Raw genomic sequence first — 27,856 nt, forward strand, 5'->3', positions numbered from 1 at the left:
CACTCCTCCAGTCTCCCCTCACTCCTCCAGTCTCCCCCTCGCCTCCTCCACTCTCCCCCTCGCCTCCTCCACTCTCCCCCTCGCCTCCTCCACTCTCCCCCTCGCCTCCTCCACTCTCCCCCTCGCCTCCTCCACTCTCCCCCTCGCCTCCTCCACTCTCCCCCTCGCCTCCCCGACTCTCCCCCTCGCCTCCCCCACTCTCCCCCTCGCCTCCTCCACTCTCCCCCTCGCCTCCTCCACTCTCCCCCTCGCCTCCTCCACTCCCCCCCTCGCCTCCTCCACTCTCCCCCTCGCCTCCTCCACTCCCCCCCTCGCCTCCTCCACTCTCCCCCTCGCCTCCCCCACTCTCCCCCTCGCCTCCCCCACTCTCCCCCTCGCTAGGTTGTGGTGATTGTGAACTGGGAGGTATAATGTGGAATCGCTCTGGATTACACCAGGGTGTGATCCTGGTGCTTGTGATGGGATTGCAATCGTGGCACTGCCCAGGTTAACGTCACGGACGTCTTTGTGTGCACGTGTCGACACATCCCGAGCACCTGCCAACTCTTTACAGCCGGGCAATCTGGCGACTGGCTCCCATGGGTGGGGAAGCCCAGAAACGCCCGGACCTCCTTAACCTTTAACCTGCTGTGCAAGTGTGCCAACCCAGTCAATAGTCCCAAATGATTTTTACTATGTCTGTTTAAGTGAGTTTAGTCCAACCATACACTGGGTCACTGGACCCAGGGGAACAGCACGGGAATTCAATATCTCCAGCTGTGCCCACTGGCGCTGTGCCTAGGCGGGCAGCGATTTCACCCCTTTTCAATGGAAAGTTGTGGTATTGGGGCAGTGACCTGCAGTTGTAGTCAATCTTATCATCATAGCCTCGTGTGAATCAATGGACAATATTAATTCTCATCAGTTGATTTATGACAATCATTTATATACAGTAAATGCTTTGACTCACTCCCATTTGAGAAAGGTTCAGTCAGGAACATAAACACCTCTCAGGAGTCGCCAGGTACAATCTTCAGTGGAAGGTGCTAAAGTCTGCTGAGCAAATCGATCCCACTCGTCGAAATGTGTCTTTTTGATCTTCTGGGATCCTGGTGCTGTCAGCGCTGAGTGTGTGGCCACATTGCAAGACGTGGACGCCCATCATCACCAAACAAAACCACAGCTGCAAACACAGGGAAACAAAAGGAGGTTGGTCACAAAATCAAGTGCACCCGACCCTTGCGTCTATCAGGGGCACTGTGCCACCGTGCTGCCCCCAGTGGTCCAATTCTCTCATCACACTCTCAGGCAGTGCGTCCCCCGGCCCACCCCCCCCAACTGTGCCCCCAACCCCCGCCAAAGCCTCCCCCTGCCAGTGGATCAGCTCCCCCCCCCCCCCCCCCCCCCCCCCCCCCGACTGTGTCTGCAGCTGCCAGGTTCCCAACAAATAATTGCCTGAGAGACCCGCGCTGTCGCAAACCCGGCCGGTCGGGGGGGCGGAGCATCGAGGGGTGGGCCTCAGGTAACGTCCTGAGGCCGTCCATACGACATGCAGCGTACTCCTAGAGGCATCGCGAAAGCAGCGCTGCCCCCAATTTCGGCGCCAACGTGAATCCTCCGGCCAATCGCCGAACGCGATTTTGGTGTCACCGGAGAATCGCCCATATGTCTTATTAACTGGTTGCTCAAGCTGCCACCTTCAATGATTTGTTCATGTGTCCCTCTGCTCTTGCACGCTTCTTAGAATTGGATTATATTCCCTCTCTTTGGTTTTCCTACCAAATAAGTCACTTTACACTTTTCTGCACTAAATTTCATTACACTTTGTGCCTTTGTCGAAGTCATTCATGTTGTAAATAGCTGAAGTCTCAGTACGATCCTCGCCACACTCCACTAGTCACAGTCTGCCAACTCGAAAATGCCCCATTTATCCTGACTCCCTGCTTCCTGCCCATTAGCCAATCCTCTCCCCATGCTAATATAATACCTCGGACTCCATCAGCCCTTTTCTTGCATAATAACTTTCTGTGTGACGCCTTATTTGATTGGACTTGATTTGTCACGTGTACCAAGGTACAGTGAAAAGTATTGCTCTGCGTACAGTCCAGACAGATCGATCCATACATGAAAAACATAGGACATGCGATAGATACACAATGTGGTTTTAAACTAATGTGGCAGGGGGATGGGAACCAGATTAGGAAGTTAGAGGTCAGTAAAGAGGCAGCAACTAAAGCCAGTAAGGTACTAGATAATAAACTCAATGTGACTAAGGGGAAGAGTAGACAGGGAAGAGATGATGAACTCAAAGGGACAGGTGGTCTGAGGTGCATATGTTTCAATGCGAAAAGTGTAGCAGGTAAGGCAGATGAACTTAGGGCTTGGATTAGTACCTGGGAATATGATGTTATTGGTATTACTGAGACTTGGTTGAGGGAAGGGCAAGACTGGCAACTAAATATCCCAGGGTATAGATACTTCAGGAGGGATAGAGAGGGAGGTAAAAGGGGTGGAGGAGTTGCATTACTGGTCAGAGATGATATCACAGCTGTGATTAAGGAGGGCACGATGGAGGATTCGAGCACTGAGGCAATATGTGTAGAGCTAAGAAATAGGAAGGGTGCAGTAACATTGTTTGGACTTTACTACAGGCCTCCCAAAAGCGAGCGTGAAGTAGAGGTACAAATATGTAGACAGATTATAGAAAAATGTAGGAGCAATAGGGTGGTCGTGATGGGAGATTTTAACTTCCCCAACATTGAATGGGACTCATGTAGTGTTGGAGGCGTAGATGGAGCAGATTTTGTAAGGAGCATCTAGGAGAGTTTTTTAGAGCAGTATGTAAATAGTCCAACTCGTGAAGGGGCCATACTGGACCTGGTATTGGGGAATGATCCCGGCCAGGTGGTTGAAGTTTCAGTCGGTGATTACTTTGGGAATTGTGATCACAATTCCGTAAGTTTTAGAATACTCATGGACACTTCCGGTTGCGGCGATGCACTGCTAAGCCGCACGTTTCGGCAGCTCCCGTTCTAACGGACTTTTGGGCTCTTTTTGGGAGCCCCAACGGAATTTTTTTTTGGACCAAACCCAGTGTGGGGTGACGAAGGAAGGAGTCCCCCCGGGTGTGTATGGAAAGGATCGGTTGTAGTGGCCAGATTGCGAAGGATCCTTTGGAGCAGCGGCAGAGAAGAGAAGGGAGAAGCAAGATGGCGGCCGATGGAGCCCAGACGACATGGGGGCCGGATCAGCAGGAATTCCTCCAACGGTGTGTGGAGGAATTAAAGAAGGAGGTGCTGGCGCCGATGTTATTGGCAATCGAAGGGCTAAAAGAAACGCAAAAGGCCCAGGCGATAGAGCTCCGTGGAGTGAAGGCGAAGGCAGCTGAGAACGAGGATGAGATACAGGGCCTAGCGGTAAAAATGGAGACGCACGAGGCGCTACACAAGAGGTGTATCGAAAGGCTCGAAGCCCTGGAGAACAGCTCGAGGAGAAAGAACCTCCAGATTCTGGGTCTCCCCGAGGGAGTGGAGGGAGCTGACGCTGGGGCTTATGTGAGCACGATGCTCCATTCGCTAATGGGAGCTGAGGCCCCCTCGGGCCCCCTGGAGGTGGAAGGGGCTCACCGGGTCCTTGTGAGAAGACCAAAGGCTGGAGAACCACCAAGGGCGATAGTGGTGATATTTCACCGCTTCACCGACAGAGAGGCTGTTTTGAGCTGGGCCAAGAAGGTACGGAGTAGCAGGTGGGAGAATGCGGTGATACGAGTGTATCAGGACTGGAGCGCGGAGGTGGTGAGAAGGAGGGCGAGCTTCAATCGGGCCAAGGCGGTGCTTCACAAGAAGAAAATAAAGTTTGGGATGCTGCAGCCGGCGCGATTGTGGGTCACGCACCAAGGCAAACATTACTACTTTGAAACGTCGGATGAGGCATGGACCTTCATCCAAGAAGAGAAATTGGACCAGAACTGAGGGACTGATGCTGTGGGGGAGACAACGAGGTTGATGTACAGAAATGTAAATTGGGGAATGGGAGTTCACAGTATCGGGACGATAGACCGGGTTTTTTCTCTTCTTGACGGGGGGACACTGAGAAATGTGGGCGCCGGTGGAAAAAGGGACTGAGGAGGGGGATGGGGAATGGGGGAGCTGCGCCATGGGGGGCGGGGCCGATCCAGGAAAGCGCGGGTTTTATCCCGCGCTAGGGAGATGATGGCGGGAAGATAGGCGCAAGGAGGATGAGAGTTCCACACACGGGGGGGTCCAAGGAGAGAGCGGGGGAAGCCGGGGTCAGTTGGAGTCAGCTGACTTTCGGAAGCATCATGGGGGAGTAACCATGCTAGATGGGGAACTAGCGCGGTGGGGGTGGGGGGGGGGAGGGTCAACTGGGTTGCTGCTGCTGGGAGCGAGAGGGAGCTGGCAAGGGAGGAGGTGGTCGGGACGGGAGGGCGCCGCCTGGGGGACGGGTGGGTGCGCGGGACCTGGACGGGGGACTGGCCTAGAATAGGGGATGGCTAGTCGGCGGGGGGGGGGGCGGGCGGGCGGCCCCCCAATCAGGCTGATCACGTGGAATGTGAGAGGCCTAAATGGGCCGATTAAGAGGGCCCGAGTGTTCGCGCACTTAAAAGGACTGAAGGCAGATGTGGTCATGCTTCAGGAGACCATCTGAAGGTGGCGGATCAGGTTAGGTGAAGGAAAGGATGGGTGGGACAGGTGTTCCACTCAGGGTTGGATGCGAAAAATAGAGGGGTGGCGATATTGGTGGGGAAACGGGTGTCGTTCGAGGCTAGGAATATAGTGGTGGACAACGGGGGTAGATATGTGATGGTGAGGGGTAGATTGCAGGGAAAGGAGGTCGTGCTGGTCAACGTATATGCCCTGAACTGGGACGACGTGGGATTTATGAAGCGGATGCTGGGACGTATCCCGGACCTCGAGGTGGGAAGCCTGGTAATGGGGGGGGGGATTTCAATACTGTGCTGGATCCAGGGCTAGATCGGTCTAGATCCAGGACCGGGAGAAGGCCGGCAGCGGCCAAGGTGCTCAGGGGGTTTATGGAGCAAATGGGGGGAGTGGATCCGTGGAGATTTGCTAGGCTGTTGGCCAAAGAGTTCTCCTTTTTCTCCCACGTCCACAAGGTATACTCCCAAATAGATTTCTTTGTTTTGAGTAGGGCACTGATTTCGAGGGTGGCAGGAACAGCGTACTCGGCCATAGCCGTTTCAGACCACGCCCCGCACTGGGTGGATCTGGAACTAGGAGAGGAGAGGGAGCAGCGTCCACTCTGCCGACTGGATGTGGGACAATTGGCGGATGAGGGGGTCTGTGGAAGGGTGCGGGGATGTATTGAAAGGTACCTGGAGGTCAATGACGATGGTGAGGTCCAGGTGGGGGTAGTATGGGAAGCGCTGAAGGCGGTGGTTAGGGGAGAGTTGATCTCCATTAGGGCTTACAAGGAGAAAAAAGAGGGCAAAGAAAGGGAGAGATTAGTGGGGCAGATTTTGAGTGTGGATAAAAGATATGCGGAGGCGCCGGACGAAGGACTATATAGAGAGAGGCGAAGACTTCAGACGGAGTTTGACCTGCTGACCACAGGGAGGGCAGAGGCACAGTGGAGGAAGGCACAGGGGATGAGATATGAATATGGGGAAAAGGCGAGCTGGCTGCTGGCCCACCAACTTCGCAAGAGGATAGCGGCGAGGGAAATAGGGGGAGTTAGGGATGAAACGGGAACTACGGAGCGGAGAGCAGGGAAGGTAAATGAGGTGTTTAAGACCTTTTATGAGAGGCTATATAGGTCCCAACCCCCGGAGGGAAAAGAGGGGATGCAACAGTTTCTGGACCAACTAAGGTTCCCGAGGGTGGAGGAGCAGGAGGTGGCAGATCTGGGGGCGCCAATTGAGGTGGATGAGGTGACTAAAGGACTGGGGAACATGCAAGCAGGGAAGGCCTCGGGACCAGACGGGTTCCCAGTGGAATTTTACAGGAAATATGTGGACCTGTTGGCCCCGCTGCTGGCGAGAACCTTTAACGAGGCCAGGGAAGGGGGGATACTACCCCCGACAATGTCGGAGGCGACGCTATCACTAATCCTGAAGCGGGATAAAGATCCGCTGCAATGCGTGTCACATAGGCCTATCTTGCTCCTGAATGTAGACGCCAAGCTGCTGGCAAAAGTGCTGGCGACGAGGATCGAGGATTGTGTCCCGGGGGTGGTGCATGAAGACCAGACAGGGTTTGTAAAGGGGAGACAACTGAATGTCAACGTGCGACGGCTATTAGGGGTGATAATGATGCCCCCAGTGGAGGGGGAGGCAGAGATAGTGGTAGCGATGGATGCAGAGAAGGCATTCGATAGGGTAGAGTGGGAGTATTTATGGGAGGTGTTGAGGAGGTTTGGGTTCGGGGAGGGGTTTGTCAGTTGGGTCAAACTCCTCTATGGGGCCCCAGTGGCAAGTGTAGTCACAAATCGGCAAAAATCAGAGTATTTTCGGTTACACAGGGGAACAAGGCAGGGGTGCCCTCTGTCCCCATTACTGTTCGCGCTGGCAATTGAACCACTGGCCATAGCGCTGAGAGACTCCAGGAAATGGAGAGGGGTGATTAGAGGGGGAGAGGAACACCGAGTGTCACTCTACGCAGATGACCTACTGCTGTATGTGGCGGATCCAGTGGGGGGGATGACAGAGGTTATGCAGATATTGAGGGAGTTTGGAGATTTTTCGGGATATAGGCTTAATATGGGGAAGAGTGAGCTTTTCGTAGTACACCCCGGGGATCAGGGAAGAGGGATAGACGCCCTGCCGTTAAGGAGAGCGGAAAGGAGCTTCCGATATCTGGGGATTCAGGTAGCCAGGAACTGGGGAACTTTCGCAAACTCAATCTGACGCGGCTGGTGGAGCAGATGGAGGAGGATTTCAAGAGGTGGGATATGCTGCCGCTCTCACTGGCGGGCAGAGTGCAGGCGGTCAAGATGATGGTCCTCCCAAGGTTTCTTTTTGTGTTTCAATGTCTCCCCATTCTGATCACTAAGGCCATTTTTAAGAAAATAGATAGGAGCATTATGAGTTTCGTGTGGGCAGGGAAGACCCCGAGGGTAAGGAGGGGGTTCCTGCAGCATAGCAGGGACAGAGGGGGACTGGCGTTGCCGAATCTGGACGATTATTACTGGGCCGCCAATGTGGCGATGGTTTGCAAGTGGATGAGGGAGGGAGAGGGGGCGGCGTGGAAGAAGCTGGAGATGGCGTCCTGTAAAGGAACGAGCCTAAAGGCGCTGGTGACGGCGCCGCTACCGCTTTCCCCGAAAAGGTTTACCACGAACCCAGTGGTGGTGGCAACCTTAAGGATCTGGGGGCAATGGAGGCGACATAGTGGGGTGACGGGTGCTTCGGTGTGGTCCCCGATCAGGAACAACCATAGGTTTGTCCCAGGAAGGATGGACGGAGGGTTCCAGAGCTGGCATCGGGCAGGAATTAGGAGATTGAGAGACTTGTTTATTGACGGGGAGTTTGCGAGCCTGGGAGCGCTGGAGGAAAAGTATGAGTTGCCCCCGGGGAATATCTTTAGATACACGCAAGTGAGGGCGTTTACGAGGCAACAGGTGAGGGAATTTCCGCTGCTCCCGACACAGGGCACCCAGGATAGAGTGATTTCCGGGGTCGGGGAGGGCAAAGTGTCCGAAATATATCAGGAGATGAGAGACGAGGGGGAGGCTCTGGTAGAGGAGCTGAAGGGAAAATGGGAAGAAGAGCTGGGGGAGGAGATTGAGGAGGGTCTGTGGGCTGATGCCCTAAGTAGGGTAAATTCCTCTTCCTCGTGTGCCAGGCTTAGCCTGATACAATTTAAGGTTCTACACAGAGCACACATGACGGGAGCGAGGCTGAGCAGTTTCTTCGGAGTGGAGGACAGGCACGGGTGGTGCTCGGGAAGCCCGGCGAACTACACACACATGTTCTGGTCGTGTCCGGCACTGGATGAGTACTGGAGGGGAGTGGCAAAGGTGATTTCAAAGGTGGTGAAGGTCCGGGTCAAGCCAGGCTGGGGGTTAGCGATATTTGGGGTAGCGGAAGAGCCGGGAGTGCAGGAGGCGAAAGAGGCCGATATTCTGGCCTTTGCGTCCCTGGTAGCCCGGCAAAGGATCTTACTCATGTGGAAGGAAGCTAAACCCCCCGGCGTGGAGGCCTGGATAAACGATATGGCAGGGTTCATAAAGCTGGAACGATGAAGTTTGCGCTGAGAGGATCGGCTCAGGGGTTCTCCAGGCGGGGGCATCCGTTCCTTGACTATCTCGCGGAATGTTAAGGGAAAATAGATCGTCAGCAGCAGCAGCCCAGAGGGAGGGGGGGAGAGGGAGGGGGGAGCACTATTTTTTGTTACTTTGCTAGTTCACTATTTTATTTAAATAATGTTACTTATTAGTTATTGTGTTATTTTTATGTTGATTTGTAAAGTGGAAAAATTGTGTTTGAAAACTTTAATAAAATATATATTTTTTAAAAAATATAATACTCATGGACAAAGACGAGAGTGGTCCTAAAGGAAGAGTGCTAAATTGGGGAAAGGCCAAGTATAACAAAATTCGGCAGGAGCTAGGGAATGTGGATTGGGAGCAGCTGTTTAAGGGTAAATCCACATTTGAAATGTGGGAGTCTTTTAAGGAAAGGTTGATTAGAGTGCAGGACAGACATGTCCCTGTGAAAATGAGGGATAGAAATGGCAAGATTAGGGAACCATGGATGACGGGTGGAATTGTGAGACTAGCTAAGATGAAAAAGGAAGCATACATAAGATCTAAGCGACTTAAAACTGATGAAGCTTTGGAGGAATATCGGGAAAGTAGGACAAATCTCAAACGCGCAATAAAGAGGGCTAAAAGGGGTCATGAAATATCTTTGGCTAACAGGGTTAAGGATAATCCCAAAGCCTTTTATTCGTATATAAGGAGCAAGAGGGTAACTAGAGAAAGGATTGGCCCACTCAAAGACAAAAGAGGGAATTTATGCTTGGAGTCAGAGGAAATGGGTGAGATTCTTAATGAGTACTTTGCATCGGTATTCACCAAGGAGAGGGACATGGCGGATGTTGAGGCTAGGGATGGATGTTTAAATACTCTAGGTCAAGTTGGCATAAGGAAGGGAGAAGTTTGGGGTATTCTAAAAGGCATTAAGGTGGACAAGTCCCCAGGTCCGGATGGGATCTATCCCAGGTTACTGAGGGAAGCGAGGGACAAAATCGCTGGGGCCTTAACAGATATCTTTGCAGCATCCTTGAGCACGGGTGAGGTCCCGGAGGACTGGAGAATAGCTAATGTTGTCCCTTTGTTTAAAAAGGGTAGCAGGGATAATCCAGGGAATTATAGACCTGTGAGCTTGATGTCAGTGGTAGGCAAACTGTTGGAGAAAATACTGAGGGATAGGATCTATTCCCATTTGGAAGAAAATAGACTTGTCAGTGATTTTGTGCAGGGAAGGTCATGTCTTACAAACCTAATAGACTTTTTTGAGGAAGTGACAAAGTTAATTGATGAGGGAAGGGCTGTAGATGTCATATACATGGACTTCAGTAAGGCGTTTGATAAAGTTTCCCATGGCAGGTTGATGGATAAAGTGAAGTCGTATGGGGATCAGGGTGTACTAGCTAGATGGATAAAGAACTGGCTGGGCAACAGGAGACAGAGAGTAGTGGTGGAAGGGAGTGTCTCAAAATGGAGAAAGGTGACTAGTGGTGTTCCACAGGGACCAGTGCTCGGACCACTGTTTGTGATATACGTAAATGATCTGGACGAAGGTATAGGTGGTCTGATTAGCAAGTTTGCAGATGATACTAAGATTGCTGGAGTTGCAGATAGCGAGGAGGACTGTCAGAGAATACAGCAAAATATAGATAGATTGGAGAGTTGGACAGAGAAATGGCAGAGTTCAATCCAGGCAAATGCGAGGTGATGCATTTTGGAAGATCTAATTCAAGAGCGGACTATACGGTCAATGGAAGAGTCCTGGGGAAAATTGATGTACAGAGAGATCTGGGAGTTCAGGTCCATTGTACCCTGAAGGTGGCAACGCAGGTCGATAGAGTGGTCAAGAAGGCATACAGCATGCTTGCCTTCATCGGACGGGGTATTGAGTACAAGAGTCGGCAAGTCATGTTACAGTTGTATAGGACTTTGGTGAGGCCACATTTGGAATACTGCGTGCAGTTCTGGTCGCCACATTACCAGAAGGATGCGGATGCTTTAGAGAGGGTGCAGAGGAGGTTCACCAGGATGTTGCCTGGTATGGAGGGTGCTAGCTATGGAGAAAGGTTGAGTGGATTAGGATTGTTTTCGTTGGAAAGACGGAGGTCGAGGGGGGACCTCATTGAGGTCTACAAAATGATGAGAGGTATGGACAGGGTGGATAGCAACAAGGTTTTTCCAAGGGTGGGGGTGTCAATTACAAGGGGTCACGATTTCAAGGTGAGAGGGGGAAAGTTTAAGGGAGATGTGCGTGGAAAGTCTTTTACGCAGAGGGTGGTGGGTGCCTGGAACGCTTTGCCAGCGGAGGTGGTAGAGGCGGGCACGATAGCATCATTTAAGATGTATCTAGACAGATATATGAACGGGCGGGGAACAGAGGGATACAGATACTTAGAAAATAGGCGACAGGTTTAGATAAAGGATCTGGATCGGCGCAGGCTGGGAGGGCCGAAGGGCCTGTTCCTGTGCTGTCATTTTCTTTGTTCTAAATACATAGGCAAAGGCATCGGGTGAAGCATACGGAATGTAGTTCTACTCCATAGAGATGATATGTGGAGAGATCAGTTCAGTCCATAAAATTGTCATTCAGGAGTCTGGTAACAGCGGGGAAGAAGCTATATTTGAACCTGATAAACATAGACATAGAACATACAATGCAGAAGGAGGCCATTCGGCCCATCGAGTCTGCACCGACCCACTTAAGCCCTCACTTCCCACCCTATCACCGAAACCCAATAACCCCTCCTCTGCTTTTTGGACACTAAGGGCAATTTATCACGGCCAATCCACCTAACCTGCACGTCTTTCGACGTTAGTGCGTGTTCTCAGATTTTTGTTTCTCCTGCCCAATGTAAGAGGTTGGAAGAAAGAATAACCCAGGTGAGAGGGGTCTTTGATTATGCTGCCCGCTTTCCCAAGGCAGCGGGAGGTGTAGACAGAGTCAATACTGAGAGGCCTAGATAGAGTGGACGTGGAGAGGATGTTTCCACTTGTAGGAAAAACTAGAAGCAGAGGAGAACCATCTCAGACTAAAGGGACGATCCTTTAAAACAGAGACGAGGAGGAATTTCTCCAGCCAGAGGGTGGTGAATCTGTGGAACTCTTTGCCGCAGAAGGCTGTGGAGGCCAAATCACTGAGTGTCTTTAGGACAGAGATAGATAGGCTCTTGATTAATAAGGGGATCAGGGGTTATGGGGAGAAGGCAGGAGAATGGGGATGAGAAAATATCAGCCATGATTGAATGGCGGAGCAGACTCGATGGGCCGAGTGGCCTAATTCTGCTCCTATGTTTAATGGTTTTATGGCAGCCAATCAAGAGGCCAATTGAGGACAGCACTCAGAGCTGTCAACCCAATCACAGGTCTGATCCTCGGGAGTGCCACTGATAGAGGTGGCCACTGCTGAGGTTGTAGTTTGGGAGGGAGTGTGCCTCCATGTTGAGGTGCTCTCCATTCACCAGCTCCCCCCCCCCCCCCCCCCCACCCCCCCCACTCCCCCAAACTCACTCGTAGGCCGTCAAGGTGTATTCGTTTCTCCCTGTGGCTGAGGCCTGTCCTGTTGGCAGTAATACGGGTGGCCATTAATTTGTCAATTAATTTGCTTAATTCTTTTTTCTTTATTCTTTTTTGGGATGTGAGCGTGCCTGGCTGGACCAGCATCTGTTGCCCATCCCTAATTGCCCTCAAACTGAATGGTTTGCTGGGCCATTTCAGGGACAGTTTAAAAAAAAAGATATTTCATTCCAAACATACACAACACCAACAAAATACACAGTCCATCAAAGCTTAGTTAACCGTTTGTACAGTTTTTCCCCTTTTACTCCCTCCCTGCCCCCGCCGCAATGAACAGCTCCTCAAATATGGTCATGAAATGTCTCCACCACATCTCAAAACCCTCTTCTGACCACCTCAACTCAAACTTAATCTTCTCTAGCCGGAGAAAGTTGTGCAAGTTCCCCAGCCAGCCCGCCGCCCCCGGCAGTGTATCCAACCTCCAATTTAGCAAGATCGCTCGCGGGGCAATCAGAGAGGCGAAGGCCACGACGTCAACCACCTTCCCCTCCAGCAGCTCCGGCTCCTCTGGAACCCCGAAGATCGCCACCATGGGTCTGGCCTGACCTCAGCCCCCACTATCCTGGATAACGTCCCAAACACCGCCTCCCAAAAGCCCTCCAGCTTCTCGCAAACCCAGAACACGTGAGCATGATTCACTGGCCCTGCACACTTCTCACACCCATCAGTCACCCCCTGGAAGAACCCACTTGCGCTCGCCCGAGTCACCTGTACCCTGTTCACCACCTTGCTCATCTTCGTGCAGGAGGAGGTTGCGTTCACCCACCGCATCACCTCACTCCTGAGCCCCCAACCTATTTTCCTCCCCAACTCTTCCTCCAACCTAGCTTTATCCTCACCATCTGTGCCTCGCCCTGCACCCCAAACCACCCGTGTATATCCCCAATCCTACCCTCCTGCAAATCGTCAGGAAGCAGCAGTTGCTTCAACAACGTGTACTCCGGTAACTGAAGGAACAGCCTGCCACTCCTTTCGTGCAAAGTCCCACACCTGCGTGTACCTCAACTCACTTCCCCATGGCAACGCAAACCTCTCCCACAGCTTGTCCAGCCCCACAAACTTCTCCTCCGACAATATATCCCTAACCTGCTCCAGCCCCGCCTCCCTCCACTTCCCAACCATCCCATCCATCTCCCCCTAGCTTAAACCTGTGGTTCCCACATGGTGGCGTCAGCACCGACATTTTGCCGAACTTAAAATGCCTCTTCAACTGGTTCCATATTCTGATCGTTGACTGCACCCCGTATACTTCCCCAGGGGCTAACGGCAATGGGGTCACCCCCGGGGCCCTCAAACTAGAATCCCTACAGGGCCCCTCCTCCAACCTGAATCACTCTTCCCCCTCCCCCCCGAACACCTCACCTTCTCCATGTTCATTTCAGAGGGGTATTTAAGAGACAACCACATTGCTGTGGGTCTGGAGTCACATGTAGGCCAGACCGGGTAAGGACGGCAGATTTCCTTCCCTCAAGTAAACCAGATGGGTTTTTAGCGACAATCGACGACAGTTGCCATGGTCACCATTACTGAGACTCGCGTTCAATTCCAGATTTTATGAACTGAATTGAAATTCCACTGGCTGCCATGGGGGCTTTGAACCCGTGTCCCCAGAGTTTAGCTTAGGGCCCTGGATTATTATGGACACTACCACTAGGCTACCATCTCCCCATTGATTAGACGCCTGCCTCCTACATACCTGCCTGTGCCTGCAGGAGGTCATCTACCTTCCAACACCATTTTACAAGGCCTTCGGCCTACCAGCCCTTCTCCAGAGGCTGGTAAAATCCAGTCCATTAACTCTGTTTCTCTCTTTCTGCCTGACTTGCTGAGTATTTTCAGCATTTTCTGTTTTTATTTCAGATTTCCAACATCCTCAGTATTTTGCTTTTGTTGTAAAGAGGCAAAGAGGTTGAGGGAGGGAATTCCAGAGCTTGGGACCCAGGCAGTTGAACGTACGGCCGCCAATGGTGAATAAGATTACGGATGTTCAACAGGCCAAAATGCGAGGAGCGCAGAGATCTTGGGGAGTTGTGGGGGAAATTCCTGCTCATCCGATACTGGGTGTGGGATAAGCAGTGTGCTCATTTCGAGACAGCGGAGGAGGCGAGAGAGGTGGGGGTGAGGTCGAGCTGGCTGTCCTCAGTGTGAAAACTAACGCTGTGCTTTCCGATGATGTCGCTGAGGGACAGCACGTCGATGTGAAATAGGAGGGGGTCAGCGATAGATCCTTGGGGGGGAGGGACACCAGAGGTAAGGGTGCGGGAACAGGAATGAAGCCATTGCCGGTGATTCACGGACTACGATTAGATAGATCAGAATGGGAGCCGGTGAGAGCCGTCACACCCAGCTTTAAGGAAACATGGAAGGAGAAACCACCACTCAACTCATTAATTCCACTCTGTAGGCAGATTGTGACAGAGACTCAAACCCACCGATTTTACCCTCTGAAGAAAACTTTGGGTTAGTTTAGCTCTGCCCCCTTGATATAAACAAGTGAGACTCTGGCACGGCCATTGAACTCAGCGAGACTTTCTCCATTCCTCACTACCTGCCATCCAGGGGCGATACGGTGGCTCAGTGATTGGCACTGCTGCCTCACAGCGCCAGGGTCCCAGGTTCAATTCCGGCCTTGGGTCACAGTCTGTGTGGAGTCTGCACATCCTCCCCGTGTGTGCGTGGGTTTCCTCCGGGTGCTCCGGTTTCCTCCCACAGTCCAAAGATGTGCAGGTTAGGTGGATTGGCCGTGATAAATTGTCCCTCAGTGTCCAAAGATGTGCAGGTTAGGTGGATTGGCCGTGTTAAATTGTCCCTTAGTGTCCAAAGATGTACAGGTTAGGTGGATTGGCCATGCTAAATTGTCCCTCAGTGTCCAAAGATGTGCAGGTTAGGTGGATTAGCCGTGTTAAATTGTCCCTTAGTGTCCAAAGATGTGCAGGTTAGGTGGATTGGCCATGCTAAATTGTCCCTTAGTGTCCAAAGATGTGCAGGTTAGGTGGATTGGCCATGTTAAATTGTCCCTTAGTGTCCAAAGATGTGCAGGTTAGGTGGATTGGCCATGTTAAATTGTCCCTTAGTGTCCAAAGATGTGCAGGTTAGGTGGATTGACCATGATAAATTGTCCCTTAGTGTCCAAAGATGTGCAGGTTAGGTGGATTGGCCATGCTAAATTGTCCCTTAGTGTCCAAAGATGTGCAGGTTAGGTGGATTGGCCATGTTAAATTGTCCCTTAGTGTCCAAAGATGTGCAGGTTAGGTGGATTGGCCATGCTAAATTGTCCCTTAGTGTCCAAAGATGTACAGGTTAGGTGGATTGGCCATGCTAAATTGTCCCTTAGTGTCCAAAGATGTGCAGGTTAGGTGGATTGGCCATGATAAATTGTCCCTTAGTGTCCAAAGATGTACAGGTTAGGTGGATTGGCCATGCTAAATTGTCCCTTAGTGTCCAAAGATGTGCAGGTTAGGTGGATTGGCCGTGTTAAATTGTCCCTTAGTGTCCAAAGATGTACAGGTTAGGTGGATTGGCCGTGTTAAATTGTCCCTCAGTGTCCAAAGGTGTGCAGGTTAGGTGAATTGGCCATGCTAAATTGTCCCTTAGTGTCCAAAGATGTACAGGTTAGGAGGATTGGCCATGTTAAATTGTCCCTCAGTGTCCAAAGATGCGCAGGTTAGGTGAATTGGCCATGCTACATTGTCCCTTAGTGTTCAAAATTGTCCCTTAGTGTCCAAAGATTAGGTGGGGTTACTGGGGATAGGGTGGGGGAGTGTGCCGGGGTGGGTGCTCTTCTGAAGGGTTAGTTCAAACTCGATGGTCCGAATGGCCTCCTGCTGCACTGTAGGTATCGTATGATCAATCCCCACCCCCCGCCCAGCTGTACTTTCCCTTCTAAACATTCACTCTGTTCCCAAACTGACTTTCACCCAGGGGGCGGGATTCTCCGTTCCTGAGACGAAGTGTTGACGCGGGGGCAGGATTCGTGGACTTTCACAACCGCAAAACTGGTGCCGCAACTGGATCGATTCAGCGACTGCGGAGGGGCTAGCACCGGGGCCACGTGGAACACAATCAATTCCAATGGAAACGGTGTGGGATTGGCCGGGTCCGTGATTGACACTCGGGAGGCTGACAGACTGCAGCCGCACACACACATTACACTCCCCGCACACACTCATCCCAGCCGCACACACACATTACACTCCCCACACACACTCATCCCAGCCGCACATACACATTGCACTACCCACACACACTCATCCCAGCCACACACACACATTACACTCCCCACACACACTCATCCCAGCCGCACACACACATTACACTCCCCACACACACTCATCCCAGCCGCACACACACATTACACTCCCCACACACCCTCATCCCAGCCGCACACACACATTACACTCCCCACACACACTCATCCCAGCCGCACACACACATTACACTCCCCACACACACTCATCCCAGCCACACACACACATTACACTCCCCACACACACTCATCCCAGCCACACATACACATTACACTCCCCACACACACTCATCCCAGCCGCACACACACATTACACTCCCCACACACACTCATCCCAGCCACACACACACATTACACTCCCCACACACACTCATCCCAGCCACACACACACATTACACTCCCCACACACGCTCATCCCAGCCGCACACACACATTACACTCCCCACACACACTAATCCCAGCCGCACACACACATTACACTCCCCACACACACTCATCCCAGTCACACACACATTACACTCCCCACACACACTCAACCCAGCCTCACACACACATTACACTCCCCACACACACTCACCCCAGCCTCACACACACATTACACTCCCCACACACACTCATCCCAGCCACACACACACATTACACACCCCACAAACACTCATCCCAGCCGCACACACACATTACACTCCCCACACACACTCATCCCAGCCACACACACACATTACACTCCCCACACACACTCATCCCAGCCGCACACACACATTACACTCCCCACACACACTCATCCCAGCCACACACACATTACACTCCCCACACACACTCATCCCAGCCTCACACACACATTACACTCCCCACACACACTCATCCCAGCCGCACATACACATTACACTCCCCACACACACTCATCCCAGCCGCACACACACATTACACTCCCCACACACCCTCATCCCAGCCGCACACACACATTACACTCCCCACACACACTCATCCCAGCCGCACACACACATTACACTCCCCACACACACTCATCCCAGCCGCACACACACATTACACTCCCCACACACACTCATCCCAGCCGCACACACACATTACACTCCCCACACACACTCATCCCAGCCGCACACACACATTACACTCCCCACACACACTCATCCCAGCCGCACACACACATTCCACTCCCCACACACACTCATCCCAGCCGCACACACACATTACACTCCCCACACACACTCATCCCAGCCGCACACACACATTACACTCCCCACACACACTCATCCCAGCCGCACACCCACATTACACTCCCCACACACACTCATCCCAGCCGCACATACACATTACACTCCCCACACACACTCATCCCAGCCGCACACACACATTACACTCCCCACACACCCTCATCCCAGCCGCACACACACATTACACTCCCCACACACACTCATCCCAGCCGCACACCCACATTACACTCCCCACACACACTCATCCCAGCCGCACACACACATTACACTCCCCACACACACTCATCCCAGCAGCACACACACATTACACTCCCCACACACATTACACTCCGCACACACACACTCATCCCAGCCACACACACACATTACACTCCGCACACACACTCATCCCAGCCGCACACACACACTACACTCCCCACACACACTCATCCCAGCCGCACACACACACTACACTCCCCACACACACTCATCCCAGCCGCACACACACATTACACTCCCCGCACACACTCACCCCAGCCACACACACACATTACACTCCCCACACACACTCATCCCAGCCACACATACACATTACACTCCCCACACACACTCATCCCAGCCGCACACACACATTACACTCCCCACACACACTCATCCCAGCCGCACACACACATTACACTCCCCGCACACACTCACCCCAGCCACACACACACATTACACTCCCCACACACACTCATCCCAGCCGCACACACACATTACACTCCCCACACACACTCATCCCAGCCGCGCACACACATTACACTCCCCACACACACTCATCCCAGCCGCACACACACATTACACTCCCCACACACACTCATCCCAGCCACACACACACATTGCACTCCCCAACACACACTCACCCCAGCCACACACACACATTACACTCCCCACACACACTCATCCCAGCCGCACACACACATTACACTCCCCACACACACACATCCCAGCCGCACACACACATTACACTCTCCACACACACTCATCCCAGCCGCACACACACATTACACACCCCCCACACACTCATCCCAGCCGCACACACACATTACACTCCCCACACACACTCATCCCAGCCGCACACACACATTACACTCCCCACACACACTCATCCCAGCCGCACACACACACTACACTCCCCACACACACTCATCCCAGCCGCACACACACATTACACTCCCCACACACACATCCCAGCAACACACACACATTACACTCCCCGCACACACTCATCCCAGCCACACACACACATTACACTCCCCACACACACTCATCCCAGCCACACACACACATTACACTCCCCACACACACTCATCCCAGCCGCACACACACATTACACTCCCCACACACACTCATCCCAGCCGCACACACACATTACACTCCCCACACACACTCATCCCAGCCGCACACACACATTACACTCCCCACACACACTCATCCCAGCCACACACACACATTACACTCCCCACACACACTCATCCCAGCCTCACACACACATTACACTCCCCACACACACTCATCCCAGCCGCACACACACATTACACTCCCCACACACACTCATCCCAGCCACACACACACATTACACTCCCCACACACACTCATCCCAGCCGCACACACACATTACACTCCCCACACACACTCACCCCAGCCACACACACAAATTACACTCCGCACACACACTCATCCCAGCCACACACACACATTACACTCCCCACACACACTCATCCCAGCCGCACACACACATTACACTCCCCACACACACTCATCCCAGCCGCACCCACATTGCACTCCCCACACACACTCATCCCAGCCGCACACACAGATTACACTCCCCACACACACTCATCCCAGCCACACACACACATTACACTCCCCACACACACTCATCCCAGCCACACACACACATTACACTCCCCACACACACTCATGCCAGCCACACACACACATCACACTTCCCACACACACTCATCCCAGCCGCACACACACATTACACTCTCCACACACACTCATCCCAGCCGCGCACACACATTACACTCTCCACACACACTCATCCCAGCCACACACACACATTACACTCCCCACACACACTCATCCCAGCCGCACACACACACATTACACTCCCCAAACACACTCATCCCAGCCGCACACACACATTACACTCCCCAGACACACTCATCCCAGCCACACACACACATTACACTCCCCACACACACTCATCCCAGCCGCACACACACATTACACTCCCCACACACACTCATCCCAGCCGCATACACACATTACACTCCCCACACACACTCATCCCAGCCGCACACACATTACACTCCCCACACACACTCATCCCAGCCACACACACACATTACACTCCCCACACACACTCAACCCACACACACACACATTACACTCCCCGCACACACTCATCCCAGCCACACATACACATTACACTCCCCACACACACTCATCCCAGCCACACACACACATTACACTCCCCACACACACTCATCCCAGCCGCACACACACATTACTCTCCACACACACTCATCCCAGCCGCACACACACATTACACTCCCCACACACACTCATCCCAGCCGCACACACACATTACACTCTCCACACACACTCATCCCAGCCGCACACACACATTACACTCCCCACACACACTCATCCCAGCCGCACACATACATTACACTCCCCACACACACTCATCCCAGCCGCGCACACATTACACTCCCCACACACACCCATCCCAGCCGCACACACACATTACACTCCCCACACACACTCATCCCAGCCGCACACACATTACACTCCCCACACACACTCATCCCAGCCGCACACACATTACACTCCCCACACACACTCACCCCAGCCGCACACACACATTACACTCCCCACACACACTCATCCCAGCCACACACACACATTACACTCCCCACACACACTCATCCCAGCCACACACACACATTGCACTCCCCACACACACTCATCCCAGCCGCACACACAAATTACACTCCCCACACACACTCACCCCAGCCTCACACACACATTACACTCCCCACACACACTCACCCCAGCCGCACACACACATTACACTCGCCACACACACTCATCCCAGTCACACACACATTACACTCCCCACACACACTCATCCCAGCCGCACACACACATTACACTCCCCACACACACTCATCCCAGCCGCACACACACATTACACTCCCCACACACACTCATCCCAGCCGCACACACACATTACACTCCCCACACACACTCACCCCAGCCGCACACACACATTACACTCGCCACACACACTCATCCCAGTCACACACACATTACACTCCCCACACACACTCATCCCAGTCACACACACATTACACTCCCCACACACACTCATCCCAGCCGCACACACACATTACACTCCCCACACACACTCATCCCAGCCGCACACACACATTACACTCCCCACACACACTCACCCCAGCCTCACACACACATTACACTCCCCACACACACGCATCCCAGCCGCACACACACATTACACTCCCCACACACACTCATCCCAGCCACACACACACATTACACACCCCACAAACACTCATCCCAGCCGCACACACACATTACACTCCCCACACACACTCATCCCAGCCACACACACACATTACACTCCCCACACACACTCATCCCAGCCGCACACACACATTACACTCCCCACACACACTCATCCCAGCCACACACACATTACACTCCCCACACACACTCATCCCAGCCTCACACACACATTACACTCCCCACACACACTCATCCCAGCCGCACATACACATTACACTCCCCACACACACTCATCCCAGCCGCACACACACATTACACTCCCCACACACCCTCATCCCAGCCGCACACACACATTACACTCCCCACACACACTCATCCCAGCCGCACACACACATTACACTCCCCACACACACTCATCCCAGCCGCACACACACATTACACTCCCCACACACACTCATCCCAGCCGCACACACACATTACACTCCCCACACACACTCATCCCAGCCGCACACACACATTACACTCCCCACACACACTCATCCCAGCCGCACACACACATTCCACTCCCCACACACACTCATCCCAGCCGCACACACACATTACACTCCCCACACACACTCATCCCAGCCGCACACACACATTACACTCCCCACACACACTCATCCCAGCCGCACACCCACATTACACTCCCCACACACACTCATCCCAGCCGCACATACACATTACACTCCCCACACACACTCATCCCAGCCGCACACACACATTACACTCCCCACACACCCTCATCCCAGCCGCACACACACATTACATTCCCCACACACACTCATCCCAGCCGCACACCCACATTACACTCCCCACACACACTCATCCCAGCCGCACACACACATTACACTCCCCACACACACTCATCCCAGCAGCACACACACATTACACTCCCCACACACATTACACTCCGCACACACACACTCATCCCAGCCACACACACACATTACACTCCGCACACACACTCATCCCAGCCGCACACACACACTACACTCCCCACACACACTCATCCCAGCCGCACACACACACTACACTCCCCACACACACTCATCCCAGCCGCACACACACATTACACTCCCCGCACACACTCACCCCAGCCACACACACACATTACACTCCCCACACACACTCATCCCAGCCACACATACACATTACACTCCCCACACACACTCATCCCAGCCGCACACACACATTACACTCCCCACACACACTCATCCCAGCCGCACACACACATTACACTCCCCGCACACACTCACCCCAGCCACACACACACATTACACTCCCCACACACACTCATCCCAGCCGCACACACACATTACACTCCCCACACACACTCATCCCAGCCGCGCACACACATTACACTCCCCACACACACTCATCCCAGCCGCACACACACATTACACTCCCCACACACACTCATCCCAGCCACACACACACATTGCACTCCCCAACACACACTCACCCCAGCCACACACACACATTACACTCCCCACACACACTCATCCCAGCCGCACACACACATTACACTCCCCACACACACACATCCCAGCCGCACACACACATTACACTCTCCACACACACTCATCCCAGCCGCACACACACATTACACACCCCCCACACACTCATCCCAGCCGCACACACACATTACACTCCCCACACACACTCATCCCAGCCGCACACACACATTACACTCCCCACACACACTCATCCCAGCCGCACACATACACTACACTCCCCACACACACTCATCCCAGCCGCACACACACATTACACTCCCCACACACACATCCCAGCAACACACACACATTACACTCCCCGCACACACTCATCCCAGCCACACACACACATTACACTCCCCACACACACTCATCCCAGCCACACACACACATTACACTCCCCACACACACTCATCCCAGCCGCACACACACATTACACTCCCCACACACACTCATCCCAGCCGCACACACACATTACACTCCCCACACACACTCATCCCAGCCGCACACACACATTACACTCCCCACACACACTCATCCCAGCCTCACACACACATTACACTCCCCACACACACTCATCCCAGCCGCACACACACATTACACTCCCCACACACACTCATCCCAGCCACACACACACATTACACTCCCCACACACACTCATCCCAGCCGCACACACACATTACACTCCCCACACACACTCACCCCAGCCACACACACAAATTACACTCCGCACACACACTCATCCCAGCCACACACACACATTACACTCCCCACACACACTCATCCCAGCCGCACACACACATTACACTCCCCACACACACTCATCCCAGCCGCACCCACATTACACTCCCCACACACACTCATCCCAGCCGCACACACAGATTACACTCCCCACACACACTCATCCCAGCCACACACACACATTACACTCCCCACACACACTCATCCCAGCCACACACACACATTACACTCCCCACACACACTCATGCCAGCCACACACACACATCACACTTCCCACACACACTCATCCCAGCCGCACACACACATTACACTCTCCACACACACTCATCCCAGCCGCGCACACACATTACACTCTCCACACACACTCATCCCAGCCACACACACACATTACACTCCCCACACACACTCATCCCAGCCGCACACACACACATTACACTCCCCAAACACACTCATCCCAGCCGCACACACACATTACACTCCCCAGACACACTCATCCCAGCCACACACACACATTACACTCCCCACACACACTCATCCCAGCCGCACACACACATTACACTCCCCACACACACTCATCCCAGCCGCATACAAACATTACACTCCCCACACACACTCATCCCAGCCGCACACACATTACACTCCCCACACACACTCATCCCAGCCACACACACACATTACACTCCCCACACACACTCAACCCACACACACACACATTACACTCCCCGCACACACTCATCCCAGCCACACATACACATTACACTCCCCACACACACTCATCCCAGCCACACACACACATTACACTCCCCACACACACTCATCCCAGCCGCACACACACATTACTCTCCACACACACTCATCCCAGCCGCACACACACATTACACTCCCCACACACACTCATCCCAGCCGCACACACACATTACACTCTCCACACACACTCATCCCAGCCGCACACACACATTACACTCCCCACACACACTCATCCCAGCCGCACACATACATTACACTCCCCACACACACTCATCCCAGCCGCGCACACATTACACTCCCCACACACACCCATCCCAGCCGCACACACACATTACACTCCCCACACACACTCATCCCAGCCGCACACACATTACACTCCCCACACACACTCATCCCAGCCGCACACACATTACACTCCCCACACACACTCACCCCAGCCGCACACACACATTACACTCCCCACACACACTCATCCCAGCCACACACACACATTACACTCCCCACACACACTCATCCCAGCCACACACACACATTGCACTCCCCACACACACTCATCCCAGCCGCACACACAAATTACACTCCCCACACACACTCATCCCAGCCGCACACACACATTACACTCCCCACACACACTCACCCCAGCCTCACACACACATTACACTCCCCACACACACGCATCCCAGCCGCACACACACATTACACTCCCCACACACACTCATCCCAGCCGCACACACACATTACACTCTCCACACACACTCATCCCAGCCGCACACACACATTACACTCCCCACACACACTCATCCCAGCCGCACACACACATTACACTCCCCACACACACTCATCCCAGCCGCACACACACATTACACTCCCCACCCACCCTCATCCCAGCCGCACACACACATTACACTCCCCACACACACTCATCCCAGCCGCACACCCACATTACACTCCCCACACACACTCATCCCAGCCGCACACACACATTACACTCCCCACACACACTCATCCCAGCAGCACACACACATTACACTCCCCACACACATTACACTCCGCACACACACACTCATCCCAGCCACACACACACACATTACACTCCCCACACACACTCATCCCAGCCGCACACACACATTACACTCCCCGCACACACTCACCCCAGCCACACACACACACATTACACTCCCCACACACACTCATCCCAGCCACACATACACATTACACTCCCCACACACACTCATCCCAGCCGCACACACACATTACACTCCCCACACACACTCATCCCAGCCGCACACACACATTACACTCCCCGCACACACTCACCCCAGCCACACACACACATTACACTCCCCACACACACTCATCCCAGCCGCACACACACATTACACTCCCCACACACACTCATCCCAGCCGCGCACACACATTACACTCCCCACACACACTCATCCCAGCCGCACACACACATTACACTCCCCACACACACTCATCCCAGCCACACACACACATTGCACTCCCCAACACACACTCACCCCAGCCACACGCACACATTACACTCCCCACACACACTCATCCCAGCCGCACACACACATTACACTCCCCACACACACACATCCCAGCCGCACACACACATTACACTCTCCACACACACTCATCCCAGCCGCACACACACATTACACACCCCCCACACACTCATCCCAGCCGCACACACACATTACACTCCCCACACACACTCATCCCAGCCGCACACACACATTACACTCCCCACACACACTCATCCCAGCCGCACACACACACTACACTCCCCACACACACTCATCCCAGCCGCACACACACATTACACTCCCCACACACACATCCCAGCAACACACACACATTACACTCCCCACACACACTCATCCCAGCCGCACACACACATTACACTCCCCACACACACTCATCCCAGCCGCACACACACATTACACTCCCCGCACACACTCATCCCAGCCACACACACACATTACACTCCCCACACACACTCATCCCAGCGGCACACGCACATTACACTCCCCACACACACTCATCCCAGACAGACACACACACTACACTCCCCACACACACTCATCCCAGCCGCACACACACATTACACTCCCCACACACACATCCCAGCAACACACACACATTACACTCCCCGCACACACTCATCCCAGCCACACACACACATTACACTCCCCACACACACTCATCCCAGCCACACACACACATTACACTCCCCACACACACTCATCCCAGCCGCACACACACATTACACTCCCCACACACACTCATCCCAGCCGCACACACACATTACACTCCCCACACACACTCATCCCAGCCGCACACACACATTACACTCCCCACACACACTCATCCCAGCCACACACACACATTACACTCCCCACACACACTCATCCCAGCCTCACACACATTACACTCCCCACACACACTCATCCCAGCCGCACACAGACATTACACACCCCACACACACTCATCCCAGCCACACACACACATTACACTCCCCACACACACTCATCCCAGCCGCACACACACATTACACTCCCCACACACACTCACCCCAGCCACACACACAAATTACACTCCGCACACACACTCATCCCAGCCACACACACACATTACACTCCCCACACACACTCATCCCAGCCGCACACACACATTACACTCCCCACACACACTCATCCCAGCCGCACCCACATTACACTCCCCACACACACTCATCCCAGCCGCACACACAGATTACACTCCCCACACACACTCATCCCAGCCACACACACACATTACACTACCCACACACACTCATCCCAGCCACACACACACATTACACTCCCCACACACACTCATGCCAGCCACACACACACATCACACTTCCCACACACACTCATCCCAGCCGCACACACACATTACACTCTCCACACACACTCATCCCAGCCGCGCACACACATTACACTCTCCACACACACTCATCCCAGCCACACACACACATTACACTCCCCACACACACTCATCCCAGCCGCACACACACACATTACACTCCCCAAACACACTCATCCCAGCCGCACACACACATTACACTCCCCAGACACACTCATCCCAGCCACACACACACATTACACTCCCCACACACACTCATCCCAGCCGCACACACACATTACACTCCCCACACACACTCATCCCAGCCGCATACACACATTACACTCCCCGCACACACTCATCCCAGCCACACACACACAATACACTCCCCACACACACTCATCCCAGCCGCACACACACATTACTCTCCACACACATTACTCTCCACACACACACTCATCCCAGCCACACACACACATTACACTCCCCACACACACTCATCCCAGCCACACACACACATTACACTCCCCACACACACTCATCCCAGCCGCACACACACATTACACTCCCCACACACGCTCATCCCAGCCGCACACTCACATTACACTCCCCACACACACTCATCCCAGCCACACACACACATTACACTCCCCACACACACTCATCCCAGCCACACACACACATTACACTCCCCACACACACTCATCCCAGCCACACACACACATTACACTCCCCACACACACTCATCCCAGCCGCACACACACATTACACTCCCCACACACACTCATCCCAGCCGCACACACACATTACACTCCCCACACACACTCATCCCAGCCACACACACACATTACACTCCCCACACACACTCATCCCAGCCACACACACACATTACACTCCCCACACACACTCATCCCAGTCACACACACACATTACACTCCCCACACACACTCATCCCAGCCACACACACACATTACACTCCCCACACACACTCATCCCAGCCACACACACACATTACACTCCCCACACACACTCATCCCAGCCACACACACACATTACACTCCCCACACACACTCATCCCAGCCGCACACTCACATTACACTCCCCACACACACTCATCCCAGCCACACACACAC

At 53.4% G+C, this 27,856-nt stretch overlaps 1 protein-coding gene across 1 annotated transcript in view; it reads right to left on the reverse strand.

Annotated features, from left to right (window-relative positions):
- Positions 1-373: 373 nt before the first annotated feature.
- LOC140405541 (natural resistance-associated macrophage protein 2-like) overlaps positions 374-27,856 on the reverse strand; it is a 240,484-nt gene continuing 213,001 nt past the window's right edge. The window contains exon 17 of the mRNA XM_072494106.1: positions 374-1,162. Coding sequence (XP_072350207.1) covers positions 1,013-1,162 — 150 coding nt within the window. The 3' untranslated portion in view covers positions 374-1,012. The remainder of the gene's footprint in view (positions 1,163-27,856) is intronic.

Source organism: Scyliorhinus torazame, chromosome X (assembly GCF_047496885.1).
Source record: "Scyliorhinus torazame isolate Kashiwa2021f chromosome X, sScyTor2.1, whole genome shotgun sequence".
NCBI classification, from domain to species: domain Eukaryota; kingdom Metazoa; phylum Chordata; class Chondrichthyes; order Carcharhiniformes; family Scyliorhinidae; genus Scyliorhinus; species Scyliorhinus torazame.